Source organism: Panthera tigris, chromosome B2 (assembly GCF_018350195.1).
Source record: "Panthera tigris isolate Pti1 chromosome B2, P.tigris_Pti1_mat1.1, whole genome shotgun sequence".
NCBI classification, from domain to species: domain Eukaryota; kingdom Metazoa; phylum Chordata; class Mammalia; order Carnivora; family Felidae; genus Panthera; species Panthera tigris.
The window spans coordinates 24405507-24424167 of record NC_056664.1 but is presented as its reverse complement, the minus strand read 5'-3'; the positions used below and the strand labels follow the sequence as shown (position 1 = coordinate 24424167).

General features: G+C 37.6%; 1 protein-coding gene across 13 annotated transcripts in view; it reads left to right on the top strand.

The window, feature by feature from the left end:
* The first annotated feature begins 8068 nt into the window (after positions 1-8068).
* Positions 8069-18661, top strand: part of PRPF4B (pre-mRNA processing factor 4B) — a 36529-nt gene continuing 25936 nt past the window's right edge. For all 13 annotated transcript variants that reach the window (XR_001509590.2, XR_006217520.1, XR_443632.3 and 10 more), the window contains exons 1-2: positions 8069-8251; positions 15512-16711. Coding sequence is in view for 2 of the 13 variants with exons in the window: in XM_007073144.3 (XP_007073206.1) it covers positions 8115-8251; positions 15512-16711 (1337 nt within the window). In the remaining 11 variants the exon portion in view is untranslated. The remainder of the gene's footprint in view (positions 8252-15511; positions 16712-18661) is intronic.

Sequence of the window (18661 nt, the reverse complement as noted above, 5' to 3'; positions counted from 1 at the left end):
TATTACTTTAAAAATCATATGACTTGGAATAGAAGAAGTAAAAGTTTTTATTTGGAAAACAAGATGATTATATATAGAAAATCCTAAGAGTTCTAAAGTAAAACTACCAGAAATAATGAGTTTAACAAAGTTGCAAAATATACAGTCAACACGCAAATATCATTTATATTCTACATGTAGCAGTAAACAATTAAAAATAATATTTAACAAATACTATGGCACCAGTAAATGTGAAACACGTAAGGATAAATTTAACAAAGTGTGTGTAACACTTGTATACTGGAAATTAGAAAATACTGGTCAGAAAAATTTTTAAAGACCTAAGAAAATGGAAATCTGGTAAAGCTCACACCTATGGGTCTAAATAAAGTATTTCTAACAGTTGCAGTTTGAGCTTCCAAGCCTTCCCCTAGGAAATAAGAAGGATTGGGCATTATGCTTTCCTCTGATAAATGTCAGGATTACATGAAATGTACTAGAATTTACATTTTAATTCATTAATTTAACAATGCAGATCTACAAATAGGAAAAAAAAAACAGAAAAGAATGTATGAAAAGGCATTTTAAAAGACTGCTGTTAAATCCTTTTTGTTCTCCCAGTTTTATTGAGATACACTTGACATACAAAAGGACTAATGTTCAATCTTTCCTACAAGGCATAAAATTTTAAAAATAATCTATTGTCAAGGTGGAAGGGAACCACTAAAAAAAAAAAAAAAAAAAAAAAAAAAAAAACAACTTAAAAAAAGTGGGGAAAAAACACCTAGGAATAAAGTTAACCAAGGAGGTGAAAGACTTGTACTCTGAAAACTATGAAACGTTGATGAAAGAAATTAAAGACAACACAAATAGAAAGGTATTCCATGCTCATGGATTAGAAGAATGAATACTGTTAAAATGTCCATATACCCAAAGCAATCTACAGATATAATGCAATCCCTGTCAAAAGACCAACAGCATTTTTCACAGAACTAGAACAAATAATACTAAAACTGTGTGGACACACAATCTCAAATAGCCAGAGCAACCTTGAGAAACAACAAAGCTGAGGACATCATAATTCCAGATTTCAAGTTATACTACAAAGCTGCAGTAATCAAAAGTAGTCACATAGATCAATAGAACAAAATAGCCCAGAAAAAAACCCCACACTTATATGGTAAATTAATCTATGACAAAAGAGGTAAGAAAACACAGTGGGGAAAAGACAGTCTGTTTAACAAATAGTGTTGGGAAAACTGGTCAGCAATATGCAAAAGAATGAAACTGGAACTCTATATTACATGATGCACAAAAATAAACTCAAAATAAATTAAAGACCTAAATGTGAGACCTGAAACCATATAACTCCCAGAAGAAAACATAGGCAGTAATTTCTTTGACATCAGCCATCACACAATTTTTCTAGGTATGTCTCTTCAGGCAACAGGAAGTAAAGCAAAATTAGACTACTGAGACACAAAAGAAACAGCTTTTGCAGAGCAAAGGAAACCATTAACAAAATGACAAGGCAACCTAATGAATGGGAGAACATATTTGCAAATTATATGTCTGATAAGGAGTTAATATCCAAAGTATATAAAGAAACCATACAACCTAACACCAAAAAACAAAAACAAAAACAAACAAAAACAAGAATAACCTGATTAAAAATGGGCAGAGCACCTGAATACACATTTTTCCAAAAAAGACATACAGATGGCCAATAAACACATGAAAAGATACTCACAAATCAACAGGAAAATGCAAATCAAAACCACATGAGATATCATTTTACACCTGTTAGAATGGCTAGAATCAAAAAGACAAGAAATAACTAGTGTTGCAAAGATGTGGAAAAAAAGAAATCCTTGTACACTGCTAGTGAATAATATAAGTCAGTCCAGCCACTGTAGAAAACATTATGGAGGTTCCTCAAAAGATTAAAAATCACAAATAGAATGATCCAGTAATTCCACTACTGAATATTTACCCAAAGAAACTTAAAACACTAATTGAAAAAGATATATGCAACCCTATGTTTATTGCACCATTATTACAATAGCCAAGATTTGGAAGCAACCCAAGTGTCCATCCATAGATGAATGGATAAAGATGATGTGGTACATATATACAGTGAAATATTATTCAGTCATATAAAAGGATAAGATGTTGTCATTTGCAACAACATGAATGGACCTAAAGGGTACAATGCTAAGTGAAATAAGCCAGACATACAAACACGAATACCATATGATTTCATTCACAGATGAAAATTTAAGAAACAAAACAACAACAACAAAAACAGACTCTTAGACACAGAGAACAAATTAGTGATTGCCAGAAGGGAGGTGGGTGGATGGGTGAGATAGATCAAGGGGATTAAGAGTACACTGATTGTGATGAGCCAGAGTAATGTACAGAATTGCTGATTCATTATATTGTACACTTGAAACAAATGTAACACTGTGTGTTAATTATATATCAATTTTTTAAAAAGTAGGAAAAAAGTGAAAGAAAATTACTAAAGAAAGTAAACTGCTCCATTAGGAAATATTCACCTGATGCAAAATAAAGTAGTGAAAAAGAGACAGAGGAACAAAAACCACATTAGACACATAGGAAACAAAGTAAAATGGCAGACATAAATCCAACTGTACCAATACATTGAATGCAAATGAATGAAACATTCTAATCAAAAGGCTGAGATCTTTAGACAAGACTAAAAAAAAAATAAGATCCAACTATGTGCTGTTTATAGGAGACACACAACAATGGTATATCATGTAAGCAACAACCAGTGGAAAGCTGAATTGCTGTACTAATACAAGACAAAATAAACTAAAAATTTTTCAAAAGAGGGACATTTGGAATGATAAGTGTCAACCCAAACGGAAAATGTTTATAAACATTAATGCACCAAAGAACAGAAATGAAAGGAGAAACAAACAACTCAATAATAATTGAAGTCATTAAGACCCCACTTTCAATTAGACATCTAAGACAGTCTGAAGCATGATATGACTAAAACAGAACCTTCATTTCCCCCACTTAACATTTGCTCTTCCTTCAGTCTCTATCTCTGTAAGCAGCAACTGCCATCCATCTAATTGCTCAAGCCACAAACTGTTAACTCACTGTCCCTTGCACCCCACATCCAATGAATCAATGAATTCTATAGCTTGTCCTTTCAAATTGTATCCAGAATCCAGCCACTTTTTCCATTTCCACCCTGGTTGTAACACCACCATCACTCACCAGGAATACTGAATTACACTCTTAACTGGATTCCACCTTTTGTTCTCTGGTGCCCTGCTGTGTATCCTCATACAGCAGCCAAGTGAACCTTCTAAAATTAATTAAATCAGATTGTTCCTCAACCCTGAATTTACTCTGTAAATCTGAAATGAAATCTAAATTCTACTTTTTTTTCCAGCTTTTTCCCTACTTACTGCACTCTTTGCACTGAACCCCTTGTTTATAACGTAATTCTTAAAAATAACGTATGTATAAAAAGTGAGAAAGAATAGGACCTACTATAAAATGTGAATAATAATTATATATGGGTAAATTATAGCCAAATATAGTTTTTTATTGCAAAGAAGTATTTCTAACTTATGTTTTGATGAATAACTTATGTAGTAAAATATATAAAAAGCTGCGTATAAAACCTCTTAGACCCAATGTGGTGATAGTATTTAACCATATACAAAATCTGGAAATAAACCATGCATGTCACTAATTTAAAAAAATTAGAACAATGGGGCGCCTGGGTGGCGCAGTCGGTTGAGCGTCCGACTTCAGCCAGGTCACGATCTCGCGGTCCGTGAGTTCGAGCCCCGCGTCAGGCTCTGGGCTGATGGCTCGGAGCCTGGAGCCTGTTTCCGATTCTGTGTCTCCCTCTCTCTCTGCCCCTCCCCCGTTCATGCTCTGTCTCTCTCTCTGTCCCAAAAATAAATAAAAAACGTTGAAAGAAAAAATTAAAAAAAAAAAAAATTAGAACAAGAGAAATTTTAAAAATCAAAAATCGAAAAAAATTTTACATGTAGAAATGGTAGTATTTACCAATATATATGATCCAGGCACTGTCGTGCATTATTTCAATTAATTCTCATAATAACACTTTGTGATGAGAACTGTTATCCTCATGTTACTGATGTGTAAAATGAGGCTCAGAAAGGTTAAATAAGTTGCTGGAAGTTGCAGAGTGGTGAAGCCCATTGCCTTGAATGGTCGTGTTCTAAATACTACGGTAAATTCGGCTTCATCATAGGCATATACAATAGTGCAAAACTAAAATGACATAGACATCCAGTAACTGAAAAAAAAGGACATCATGTAAAAATGCTTACTGAAACTAGAATTATGTAGAATACATGGGTATGTTACATGAAAAAGCCAACTATCACATTCTACTCATGAGTACAAAAAATTTAATATTCCATATGGAAATAGGTCAAAATAAGCCAATACATTAATGTTGGTTCAGTTTGGGCAATAGAACTTGGGCGGTTTTGTTTTCTTTTGCTATTTGTATTTTCCAGATTTTCGTGAATGCATCAGAACTGCTTTTAAAACAACAACAAAAAGAAAACCCTAAATTACATGGAACAAAAAGTTTTGTTTGTAAAAGAAAAACTCAGCCTCCAGTGTCTTCCCAGCTATAGATTTCAAGTCTGGATCTAAACTAGGTAAAACTTATCTAAAAGGTGATCTACAGTCTTATAATTGACATCTGGGGACTTTCCATGGACCAGTTTTCTTCAAAGGATCTTATGATACTCTATTTTCTTCGTAGCCTACGTTAAAATGAGCCTATTAAGAGCTTATCGGGATTGATGCCCGTGTAGATTAGATGGTCCAAACCTAATTATCTCTTTCCACAGAAAGAACGTAATTCAAAAGCATTTCCAAACTACCTCTGGAGTGTGAATCTTGAACGAAAGTAGTAACACTTAAAAGGAAGGAAAGGTGGTTAAAAAAAAAAAAAGTCAAAAACGCAGGCTTGTTCTCAAAACCTTGTCTCGGGGCCAGTAAACTTTTTTGGTAGTAGGGCGCCAAGCGTTGTGGGTTTTACGCTCTCTGCTGGCAAAACAAAGTCGACCTCTGCTTTTTTGAATTCGGTATTCACGGGGGTCAACAAGGTGTCTCAGGGACGCGGGAGCCCGCGACGCCAGGTCCTCGGGGCCCCCAGGCCCCCAGGCCGCGGCTTCTAGGACCTACTCAGTACCAGTCGGACCGGCCGGGCGACGCCGGGAAACCGCCTTGTCGGTAAAACCGGCAAGAGCGGCGCGTCTGACAGGGACCAAAGAGCGCAGGCTCAAGGCCGAAAGGAGGAGACACACTAGCTGGGCGGGTCGGCCAGGCACCGCGCGAAGGTACCGACAAGAAATAATCAGCTCTCAGCCTGCATCCGCCGCTACAGGGCGGGCTCTGCCTGGTAAGGCGGGCCGCGGCCGCCTCAGGCACGCCCACCCCTTGCCCCTGACGCACGCACGCATGCACGCACGCACGCGCTACCCTGGGCGCGCGGGCGGAGCGCCCACAGACAGGGAAGCGCTTGCTCGCGGAGGCGCCGTCGCGTCAGGGACTTCCGGCGGGCGGGTTCTGCGGCTATGCTGTCCCTTCCGCGCCTGCTAGGTGTAGGAATGCCTGCGGCTCTAAGGTGCAGAGGTTCTCGAATTCTGGGAGGAAAAGCAGCAAGAGTGAAAAGTTGGGTTTAAGTTTCTCTTACTAAACGTTTGCGGAATTATTAAACTAATAAGTGATGTTTGCTTTAATTTTAACTCTGCCTTCCCTAAATCCTGTTCTTCCAAAACTGCAACACAACTTTGGGGGAATCCTTGACAAATCCCTCCTAGTGCGGTCTGAACTGGTAGTAACCGTGCAAGCGAATTGGTGAGAAAATCTTAATGGAAATTTGCCAGTATCATTTTGTGAAGAGTTCCTTCTTTTTCTATGCTTTAAAAAATAACACAAAAAAACGTGAAGGGTTTGTCCAAGTCTAAACTTGAGCCAGTCATAATGTGGCTTCAAACCTGAATAATTTAGCATCTGTTCTGCCCATTTTTACCCACAACTCATATAGCATGGCTAGCACAGGTAACGCATATTGTCAAATTACTATGTTTTACATTAGAAACTAATGTAACATTTCATGTCAACTATAATTCAATTAAGAAATTTTTTAGAATCATAAAGCAGAGGGGACCAGGGAGATAATAATATGAATGAGGAAATTGGAATTGACCTGTGAGCTCTCTGCTACTCAGCAACAAGGAAGAGACTACAGCCTCTGGACCCAGAGAAAATAAGGTGTATCTGGATGGTAATACAGTGTTCTTTCCATTACCTTTATTTTTTTATTTTTTAAAGGGACCTCCCCCTTATTTTTTTCGCCATTACCTTTAACTCAAAACACATTTGAATATCAAAGAGCTGTGTTGGTGGGTACTCAATAAATAGATGCTAAACAAATGACATTTCTGTGGGAAGCAGCAGAGTAAGAGGGAAAGAGCACAGAATTGCATGTTAGATTTCATTTCATACGCTGGCTTGGCACTTGGGAACTGAGTCATCATAAGCAAGTTCCCTTACCTCCAAGCGCCAGTGTGCTAGGCTTCTTTTGCCTTCAAAGTATATTCTACTTTATATCCAAGATGAGATCTTACAGGTTTGCACTTATTTCCAAGAAGAAATCTAATAGGTTTACACATACATACACTATGTTCATCTCTTTTAACTTAAAATTTTATTTTTAATTTTTTTTTTTTGTTATTTTAATACCTTTGAGCCAATGTGGCTACAAGGACACGTGGCCTTGCCTTCACGTGGAGTGGGAGAATATAATAAACCATAAATATAAGGCTGAATTCATACCATTTGAAAAGGTATACAGGGATTTGAATCTAGAGGCAGGAAGCAATTAGAACTCTGAAATCCCATAGATAGATAGATATATGGTTTAAGATAGAAACCATCCTTAACATATTTCTGGAACCTTTTTCCTCTGAAAAAAAAGTCTCCCAAGTTATTAAACCTGAATCTCATTGTTAAGAACAAGAAAAATCCTTCACAAAGAAAACAATGTAATTAAGGACCACTTAAATGCTACAATGGAGTTGAGGAGGAAAGGGAATCCACAAAAATCAGTAATTACCCAAGGATTAGTTTTCCATATTAAGAGAGTCCACAAAGGTAAAACGCTGAACATTTTAAACAGGTTAAGAAGTCAACCAACGAAAGACTCATTTTGTACGAATGTTTGTAAATCTTCCCCTCCGAAAACCAAGATATATAACAAGCCAGGTAGTATGAGCTCCAATTTCTATGATTAAACCAAACTCAGTAAGAATGAAAGTGATGGTCACCTGATTTCGGGTATCATAGTATAAAGATATTTTTGAGAGAAGGTAAAAAACTACATGGTGTTAAAAGCTCTCCAAGAGCCAGTACATATTTTCTTATAAAACATTTCATTTAATCCCATTACTGTAGAATTCATTACAGAAAAACAAAATCGCATTAAGTGATTTGGACCAAAAATGTTACTGAACCAGCAAACCTAAAGGCTCCATAATCGTTACTCTTGAACAGTAAAAGCTGAAAGAAATTCAAACGTTTCAAATAAATCTAACAATTAATAATTCCATATTAAAAGACATTTACATTCTAAAACAGCACTAACTTCCCAGTATTCTCAAAATGTCTTTCACCAACTCTCCTTCAATGCCACTTGAGATTGGGTTATCTAACCAGTAACGAGGTATTATGCCTCCAACGCAGCCCCGCCGCCAAATCGTATTGTTTGCCCTAGTTGGAGAATTAACTCAACTTGTGGGTCCCACCGTGAAACCAGTTCTCGGAACCGCACACAAAATACCGATATCCCACTCACTCTGGTCCCTTCTCTAGCAAGTTTCCAGAGCCAAACGTTCAGTGCTAATACTAACTACCGGGCAAGCCCCAGTCACTGGTCACTAAACCCTTGGCAGGTGCCGCCTATACTTCCACACGCCCAACCCCCGTCCCGGAACTTGCGTCATGGCGCTCGTGCGCTCTGTCCCCGGATGCACTTTTATATCCGGATTCTTAGAGCGGACTCAGAGCTCCACGGTTCCCTACGCGGTTAGCACATGCGCGACGCCTCTGCTCCCTGTTCCTCCACTTCCACTAGCTTCCACCGTCCGGGAAGCCGCCGCCACCGCCGCCGAGGAGTCAGGAAGTTCAAGATGGCCGCCGCCGAGACTCTGTCGCTGCGGGAACAGCCCGAGTGAGTAGTCTCTGTGAGCTGTGCGGAAGGCCGGAGCCCAGGAGACTGCCGAGTGGGAAACGGCGGAGACCTGCACGGGCTGGCGGGAAAGTTCAGGCCTAACGGCGAGAGCCAAACTTTGCCTTTCCCCGCGCGATACGTTGTTGGGCGGGAGGCGTAGGGGGCGGGCGGGCGGCCTTCGAGCTTCGCTTTCCCGGAGGCCACGGCTGTTGGGTCGGAGGCGGCCGCGGCCTGCCGCACGTCGTTGCCCTGGGAGGCGTACGCGCGAGCGGCCTCTACAGGTCCCGTGCGCGAGGCGGCTGCCGCGACCGTGCGGTCGCGCCTTCGTATTCCTCCCGCAGGGACCGAGCGGAGCTCCTTGGCTGCAGCACTGAGCGGCATCGGTGTTGGCACCCGAGGAGCAGTGGCGGCAGGGAGGCAAGCGATAATACTTTTCTTCTGCATGCAGTAACCTGCCGTTGTCCTGCTGCTGGTGTCAGTTTTCGGACCTGAAAGTAGGGAGGAGGGGATGCTAGGACCACCTCTTTGAATATCCCAGACCTATATAATAGCGGGGTGCTTCGTTTTCTCACCCCGGTGCTCTTAATCCAGCATCACTCGATATATTTTTCCCCCTCTGCCTAGTGGCAGCTTATTTGCCAACTTGCAAACTTAAGGCAAAGTAAGATCAAGTCCTTGGTTTTGAGGCCTGACGTTTTTGGCCTGAGTTTATAGGGCTTCTTGGGAGTATGAGTGGAAGAAATAGTAGCTCCTTCCAAACCCAAGTGCTTTATGTCTGTAATTAAGGTAATGTAAGAATCGATGCGGCCGAGTGAAAATATAACTTGTATGTGCTGCAAAGTCTGATCTTTGCTTAAAAGCAGCATTTTGTTCCTCTGTTCGTGTTTGGAAAATTCAAACAAGAACCTAAAAGAAAATGGATTTTAAAAGAGTGTTCATATAGCGACCGTTTTGTGCATCAGCATTAGCTTGCCTTTTTTTTTTTTTTTTTTTTTTTTTTTTTTTTAAACCCATCTTAGGAGAGAGGTAGATATAGTCTCCCAGCAACTAGAGACTGAGAGGAGAAATTTTTACTACCAGGCAGCCCAACACGTCATTGCTGTGCATCCAGTTTTGGACTCCTCAGTCATTTGCTTTACTCAGAATTACACTGAGTTTTTCATTAAGGCCTTTTGAAAGCTGCTTTATTATCTTTACAATTTTGACTTAGAGCAATTGGGTTGTAAGTTTTACCTAGACTTTGCCTCTTTGTTTCTCATTGAGTTCACAGTGTGGCAGAGTTACAGTATTTATGTCATAGTAAAAATGTTATACAGCTGTTTTTTCTAGCAATCTCTTTAACGTTCTTTAGTATTATGTCCGTTTGATTTGAGGGACCATTCAGATTCATTTTGACGAGTGCTTGAGCCATATTTTCTATGCATATTCAAATACTCGTCTTAATATTTATTTAGGCCCCTGCAATATGAATGCCACTGAAATAAACCTTGATTCCACATCCCTTCCGCACAGAACTCTTGGTATAACTGGAGTATTCTGTAAGTGTCCCACTTATTTTAAAATGTTTGACAAAGAAAATAAATTTAGTATGAAAGCAAGCACTGTGTGTGCTGCTCATAGTGAATTCTGGGATGTAATATCTACACAGTTCTTTAGAGGACACTGAGTAGTTTACAGTTGTATGGACTCTATTCAAAGTGGAACGTTTGAGAAGAAATAAATATGAAAAACAGCTTTTAAATTCCCTGAAGGCTTTTTAATGACTTTTACGTTTGTCCGTCTCTTTAGCTCCGCCTCTTTGGTGGTTTTAAACATTTAAGTTTTTATCTGCATTCACTTATTTGCACTTACCAAGTACTAGGTACTATTCAAAGCACCGAATGGCTATCTTATCGTTATAATGACCCTTTGGAAGTGGATACAGTTGTTTCCTATATTTTACAGATGATGAGACTAAAGCACAGAGAAATTAAGTGTACTTAGCCAGCCAGGGTCACACTAAGTGATAGACCCAAGATTTAAACCCAGGAAGTCTGATTCTAGAGACCTGTTCCTAACTGTTTTACTATCTGGTCACCCACTATACATTGTGGTTCCTTTTTAAAATATCCTTTAGGGTTTGAAATCATTTTTATTTACTTCCATTGTTCCCAAAAGGTCCATTTTTTTTATGTGACAGTTCTAAATCTTTGAAGCTTAATTTTTCACACCCGATTTGGAAAAGGAGGGGCAGAGGAGTTCATTTTAAGACTACTTGGTCTTTTGAATCATTCTTATTTTTTATGTCTATGTGAATACTGTGTTAAAGTAGTTTAGCTTATCAGAGAAGCAGGCTTAAATTACTTTCTTTGTAAAGAAGTAATGGCATTCACTTTGCTCTCCATTCTCTGTTTCCAAAACATTAATTGAATGCCTCCCAAATAAGATGTCATTAGGAGCATTCTTATGAAAAAATTTGAAAGAAGAAATTAAAATAACACTGGTGGTTTGTAATTAGTCTTTATTTTAAACTTTATTTTAAAGTTGTTTCATTGCTGTTTTCTTTGTGTCAGATGCCTAGAGACCCTTGTTTGAAGGATGAAACTTGTACATTGCATTTAACAAAATAAATGAATAAATACTGTTAAACACCCCTATAGTCTTCACTTCAAATTCGCTTTGTTTCCAAATAATGTGATTTGAAGGATGTTTCTCAATTCTCAATGAGTATGACAAATAATTGTAGATCGTGTTGGTTTAAACATACACCTGCTAAATGTGTAGCGTTAGGTTGCAAAATGTAAATTTACATTTGTGGGAGTTATATGCCTGTATTTATTATAAATATAAACTATGCAAAAAGACTGAGATTTATCAAGGTACCTTTCCCTAAAGTTTTAGAAAAAAGTTGTTGATAATGAACCTAAATTAGCTGCCTTAGCACAAGCTTGTTATATGCAATATGCCTTTGCTTCATTGAGTTCAGATTTTCCTGATGTACCTAATCAGACTTCAATTGGTATATTCTATGGAATTTGCATTGATAGAGCCAACTGAGGAGGGTGTAAATGTCTGCTAACCCTAATGTAGGAGAACTCTAGAATTAAGGTTGAATTGACTTAGTAGGCCCTAAGGTGCTTGTAGCATTTTTATCAGTAAGGTAGTCATTTCTTGAGGTTAACAGTCACTAAGATACATTAGAAACAAGGATCACTCATGGGAGTAACTCTTAAGTGACGTTGGGCATCACAGTGATTCTGATTCTCAGAAGCTTTAGGAGCTAGGTTTTCTTTTGAAGGAAATTACTTCCTTTGTGGGTAAACTCCTAAGAATTTTGATTTGAAACTCCTTGGAGACTTGTAACTTGTAGAAGAAAGCATTAGAAAAGTGTTCAAAGGGTAGATTTTTCCTGGGTAGGGAGCTGATTAAATTTTAATATTATTTTGAGTTATTGCATTCGCCAGATAGGTGTGTGCACTGTGTGAGGCACTGGAGATCTGACTGAGCAAAACCAAATTGTTTCCTGTTAAGAGGTAAGAGTATAGTATAGCAACTATAAACCCAACTGTAATCTCATGAATACAGTTTTTATGTGTTATTCTATACAAATTATTTCATTGACACAACAAATTACTTAATACCTGCTTACTATAGGTTAGACAATTTACTAGGTCTTAGTGCAGTGAACTACACAGATTAAAAATCTGCTCTCATAAGACTTGTGTTATGATAGGCAAAGACAAAAATTTGATTGCAGTTACTTTAGAGAAAAAAATAGGAAGGGAATATGTGTGTGGTATAGTGAGGGTTGTGATTTAAATGAATTGGTGAGGAAAACTTGACTGAGAAAGTACTTTGAGCAAAGGCCTGAGTTCAGCAAAGGAACCAGCAATGTATGCATCTGGGGAAAGCATTCCAGGTGGAGAAACAGCAAGTACAAGTACCAGGGCCCTGAGGTAGGGGTGTACCTGTTGTTCAAGGTGAGCGGTGTGGCTGAATGACTGAAGCATGGTGAGTGTGGGACAAAAGTAGGATCAAAGTGTTGGGAAGGTTGGGCAGATAGTGTAGGGCTTTGTAAACAATTTTGGTTTTTACTCTGAATAAAATATGAAGCAATAATCAAGTTTCACACAGAGTAGGGATAGGATCTGACATTTTAAAATCCATCTTCAGTCAATTGGAAGAGCTCTTGACTCTCTTGGAATGTAATACTAGCCTTCTCACTAGCTTGATGTATGTGCGACTGAAGGCAAGACCATTAAACTTCCTTGAAACTTAAAATCTCTGTCGTGGAGACTGAGACAGTATTTCTTCAGTGCTTTGTGTGGTAGCCTTTTACATACAAACTCAACATTCTTAGCATCAGCTCTGACAGCTCCACAGTGTCCTAGTGAGTAAGTAGATTTATCCAGTCTCTAAAGAATAATAATCTCTTACTTTGGGGGCCCTAGGTTTGTTCTAGGCACTATTATGAGCCTTGATAACATCTGTTAATCCATGCAATCCTCAGTTTTGAGGTAGGGAATATTTTCTCCGTTTTGTAGATGAGGTGCCTGCAGACCAGAGAGAACTTAAAATTTGCCTAATGCACAACTAGTAAGCATTCGGACCAGGATTTGAACTCAGTCTGGCTTTGGAGACTGGCTTCCTAAGACACATTAGAGGATATTTAGATAGTTTTGAGTTTCAGGTTGTTGACTAGAATTTTGTACTTTGGGCACTGAGATTTTATATACCTAAAAATCATTCGCAACCTTTAAACAGGTTCTCCATACCTGTCTCCATACCATGAATTAGCCTAATTCAGTTTTCCTCAAATTTGCCCCCTAGAAGTCAAGTTTCAGGAAAAAAGACCTATGCTCCCACTTCCTAGGTTGTGCGATGGGAGATTTCAGGGGAAGGGGTGTGGTTACCTGTATGAGGGTATAGTCTGTATAAGGAACAAAGTTAATTCTTTGTATCTTCTACTTAAGTTCGTGATTTCCCCCTACCCATAATAGAACCATGTTGTTTTTAACATAAAGATGTTACACTTTCTTTTTCCAAGTCTTTGAGAAAATTTGACGATCCAGAGAACGCTGCTATATTTATTCTTTTTTCTCATACCCCATTAGAGAGAAGTCAGATCAAACTAAAACCTCTCAACTGGAAGGTACAGCTTTTTCTGCAGCTCTCTTCAGCACTTTCTCCTTTCTCACATTCCACAGTACCAAAATGGAGATTGGCAATCTGACAAAAATTTAAAGTTCTTGCCATGCGGTAGTTATATGTTCTTCATGTTCTCCACATCCCTTCATTGTTGTCAACTAGTAACTTACCAAGCCTACTCCGGTGTGTCCCCTCCCTCCTCTAGCCTTTTCAAGTTTACTAAAGACTGAGACCTAGCTGGAGGACCAGACTTGCCTCCCAACTCCTCTTTAATAGCAGTGTCCTTACAGACCACCTATCCAGCAACCTAATCTTGCAGTTCCTGGGCCTCTGACCCCAATTAGCCTCTAACTATCTCAGCCACTCATTCCCAGAATCTTGTGCAGTATCTCTTTATCTCCTGGAATTGGTCCATGGAGATCTTAACCACTAGACCAGTTACTTCATGAGTTTTGATGCCCTGACAACACTGATCTGCTTCTGGTTTGCTATTCATAACTGTGCCTTTTGTCACCTTTTTTTCTATCGAATACTCTTTTCCCTTGTTAATTTATTATTATTTAGGACTATGTTACTCAACTTTTATTTTATAATCCATGTACCTTCTCAGTAAACATTCCTTCTCCTTTCAAAGTCCTTGCTTAACACATAGCTTGGGTTTTTCTTTGATCTCCTTGACCATTTTCAAAGTGGTTTTGGGTGATCCCTCAGTGTTCCCATAATGCCCTTATTTATGTTTTTATCATTGCCTTCTTGCAGTGTTTCATGTGACTTTCTTTTCCATTGGCCTGTTATTTCCTTGAGAGTGGGAGATATGGTCTTGTACATCTTTGTTTTCCTGCTACTTTTTCTAATGCCTACATTGTGTAGTGATTTTTAAAAAAATCAAATTCCTTCATTTTTGGCATGATAATTTTTCTAAAAGTACAGCAGTACATATACTTGAAGGATTTGGACAAAATAATCCATATCTTCCTACAAAAATAGTGTTTTGTTCTGAATCCAGATGATTTAGTGTTTTGATGTTTGTCTCATTCTGGGGTGTGATGTTTTACTATGGAGTGATTTTAAAGGGGAAAGGTAATTAATGCCATTGTAGCCTGTGTTTAACCTGGGATTAACAATAGCAGGGATTTAGCAAAATAACTTAGCATCATAAACTAAGCATAGCCCGGGCATTTAAACACAAAAGCTACCCCCTTGATGTAATTAAATGTTTTTTTGCATGGTACCTATCAACATGAGCATATTTTGGGAAACTAATCTTTCATTTGAAATTTAAAGAGATTAAATAGCCCAGTGAACTAATATTAGTTGAACCATAGGCTGTTGCTGATATTGGACTGTTGTTCACCTGCAGAAGACCCTTTGATGTCTTTCAGTCTAATACCACATGGTTGCTCATTGGGTACCACAGACTGAAAGTATAGTTCTCAATTTAAAGTGGAGAAAGAGGGGCGCCTGGGTGGCACAGTCGGTTAAGCGTCCGACTTCAGCCAGGTCACGATCTCGCGGTCCATGAGTTCGAGCCCCGCGTCAGGCTCTGGGCTGATGGCTCGGAGCCTGGAGCCTGTTTCCGATTCTGTGTCTCCCTCTCTCTCTGCCCCTCCCCCGTTCATGCTCTGTCTCTCTCTGTCCCAAAAATAAATAAAAAACATTGAAAAAAAAATTTTTTTAAATAAAAAAATAAATAAAAAATAAATAAATAAAGTGGAGAAAGAGATTAGTCTCCCAATGTATGTCAGTGTTTTATGGAAAAAAAAAAAATGGGAGGGGGATGCCTTTGGTGTTAAATCTGTGTGAAAAATTCTGGTTTAAAAACAAGTTACCAAGTGTTTAAATCAATATTAACGTTTTACTGTACCTGTTTTGGATTTTCTTTTTCTATTCAGTGTAATTATTTATCTTCTGTCATTGTGTATTTCTTCTATGTATTTTAGTGCAACCATTAGAAATAAAGCTAAACCACTATTTAAGTCAGTTTTGCCATGTATTTTGAAATGTCTGAAGCTGTTCTGAAAATATTTCAGTGACTAACTTCATGTATTACATTGAGATGTATTTATCATTATTTTGTTGTGATCAAATCTTGATAAATGATAGGATTTTGAAATGTGTTTGATACATTTATAGGATAGAAGATGCTGATAATTCCGAGAAGAGTGTAAATGAAGAAAATGGGGAAGTATCAGAAGACCAATCTCAAAATAAGCACAGTCGTCACAAAAAAAAGAAGCATAAACACAGAAGTAAACATAAGAAACATAAACATTCCTCAGAAGAAGATAAGGATAAAAAACATAAACATAAGCATAAACATAAGAAACACAAAAGAAAAGAGGTCATTGATGCCTCTGACAAAGAAGGTATGTCTCCAGCAAAAAGAACTAAACTTGATGATTTAGCTTTGCTGGAAGACTTGGAAAAACAGAGAGCCTTGATTAAAGCTGAACTTGATAATGAGTTAATGGAAGGAAAGGTCCAATCTGGGATGGGGCTCATATTGCAAGGTTATGAGTCTGGCTCTGAAGAAGAGGGGGAGATTCATGAAAAGGCAAGAAATGGAAATAGGTCTAGTACCAGATCTTCAAGTACAAAGGGGAAACTCGAACTTATGGACAATAAAAATAGTACAAAAAAGCGAAGTAAAAGCAGATCCAAAGAACGGACTAGACATAGGTCTGATAAAAAGAAAAGTAAGGGAGGTGTTGAAATAGTTAAAGAAAAGACAACTAGGAGCAAATCAAAGGAGAGGAAAAAGTCCAAAAGTCCATCCAAAAGAAGTAAGTCTCAAGATCAAGCAAGGAAATCAAAATCCCCTACCCTTAGAAGGCGATCTCAAGAGAAAATTGGAAAGGCCAGATCTCCTACTGATGACAAGGTTAAAACCGAAGACAAAAGTAGGTCAAAAGATAGGAAAAAATCCCCGATTATAAATGAAAGTAGAAGTCGTGATCGAGGCAAAAAATCCAGATCCCCAGTTGATTTAAGAGGTAAATCCAAAGACAGAAGATCACGATCCAAAGAGAGAAAATCAAAACGGTCTGAAACAGATAAAGAAAAGAAGCCAATTAAATCTCCCTCTAAGGATGCTTCTTCTGGGAAAGAAAACAGGTCACCCAGTAGAAGACCTGGTCGAAGTCCTAAAAGAAGAAGTTTGTCTCCAAAACAGCGTGATAAATCAAGGAGAAGTAGATCTCCACTAGTAAATGATAGGAGGTCTAAGCAGAGCAAATCACCTTCTCGAACTCTGTCTCCTGGTAGAAGAGCCAAGAGCCGATCCTTGGAAAGAAAACGAAGAGAACCAGAAAGGAGACGACTTTCTTCTCCAAGGTAACTTTTGTTTTCAAAATGTTAATGCTTTCTGCCAATACATCAGATTTTAAAAAGGAGAAACTAGAATTTGTGAACAATAAAAAAAAAGTGGTGGTGTTAATATACTTTTAACATAGATCCTGCCCACTAACTATATTAACATTTGTACTTTTGTCAGCAAATATCTTGACTATGGGATTTAAAAATATCGAACTGTTGAATTGAATTATATATTAAAAATATTGAATTGAAATGTTGACAATCAGGTTTTTTTCAAGTTCTTAATTTAGTACCTAATTTGCAGAATCACTCCTTTAAATCCAAATAATTTGGCTGATAAATCTATGTGTACCCATTTATGGGAATTTCTAGAGCAAGGATTATGACTTCATTGGACAGTATAGGCTTAAGATTTTAACTTTAAAAAAGGAGGTATCAATTTAAGGCTTGTGATGTATCCATTCTCTTGAGTTGGCATAATTTTGAGTTCTGACAGTGTAAATTGGAACTACCAAATTTTTTGGCCCCCAAAATAAAATTAAATTCAAAGTGGACATTTTTTTTGTTACTAATTCATATACTTATAATCTCAATGTTTAAATAATAGTACCTTTTAATTTTAAGAATAGTGTAAGAAATGATTTTATTTTCTTAATAATAATGAAAGTAATTCATTTTTGTGTAATACTTTTGGCCCATCATATTTTTTCTCATAAATTCTCATGATTCTCTCTCCTTATAGAGTAACTCTTATACTCCATTTGTAAATGAGAAAAAAGATTGCAAGATTATCTAACTTACCTAGGATCATAGACCTAATAGGTAATTTAGGCACATGAAAGATTTTGGAAGAGGGGTTGGGGGTTGTTTAGTCTAAACTACTTCAGAAACATTTTTAGTGTCTTTATATTTAATAAGCAGGTGAAATTATCAGCAAAGTTTAGCTTAAAAGAATGTTGGCTTATACAATGTGAAGATATAAATTCCTAGCCATTTACTCTGTGTGAGTATACATACAAGCTGACCTTGAAGTGTAAATGGTTCTCTGAAAAATTTTAAGAATGCTGTTTTCAAAATGCTGTATATTAGGAAATACTCTTGATTTTTCTAAATGACACTGTAATTAAATGGCCCCCTTCTTTCTTTAGCTTTCTAAGTTGAGACGGTTGTTAGTGTTGCTGATTATGTCTTCTAAAGTGTTTCCAAATGATTCTTGTCTCTTTCAATTTTCTTTCCATTTGAAAAGGAAATTCTGAGCAGTTTATTAAGGACTAGAGTTGAATATTTGAAACAAAATTTTGTTTTAATTACAGAAAAGATACTAACTCAAAGAGAAATTCGGATAAGGCAGAAACCTGTAAATTCTCTCCCTTTCCATCCTTTCTGCAGTACCAGTCACAAGAATGTCCTTCTAGCCCCTTTTTTTTATGCACATAGAATTCTATGAATGTTCTTTCTTACAAAAATGGAGTCTTCCTATTCACGTGAACAGTGATTTTTTTCATGAAACATTTTTGTGACAATAAAGATCTTTTAAGTCTTTATATAACAGCACCATATTTCACAGTATAGATATATCATAATGCAGTTGACCCTGGAACAACACAGAGGTTAGGGGGGCCAGTCCCCCACACAGTCAGAAATGTGCATATAACATTTGACTCTCCCAAAATTTATTACTAGTAGCCTACTGCTAACTGGAAGCCTTATCAATAAAACTTAGTCAATTGGCATATTTTGTATGTTGTATGTATTGTATACTGTATTCTTAAAGTAAGTTAGAGGTAAAATCATAAGGATGAGTAAATATATTTACAGTACTGTAAAAAATCTACGTGTAAGTGGACCTATGCAGTTCAAACCCATTGTCAAGGATCACCTCTAATCATCCCCCTTTTTCAGATGAAAATTTTGGTTGTTGTCAGTTTTTCATGATTGTATGCTACTATGTCCGTTGTTTACGTGTGA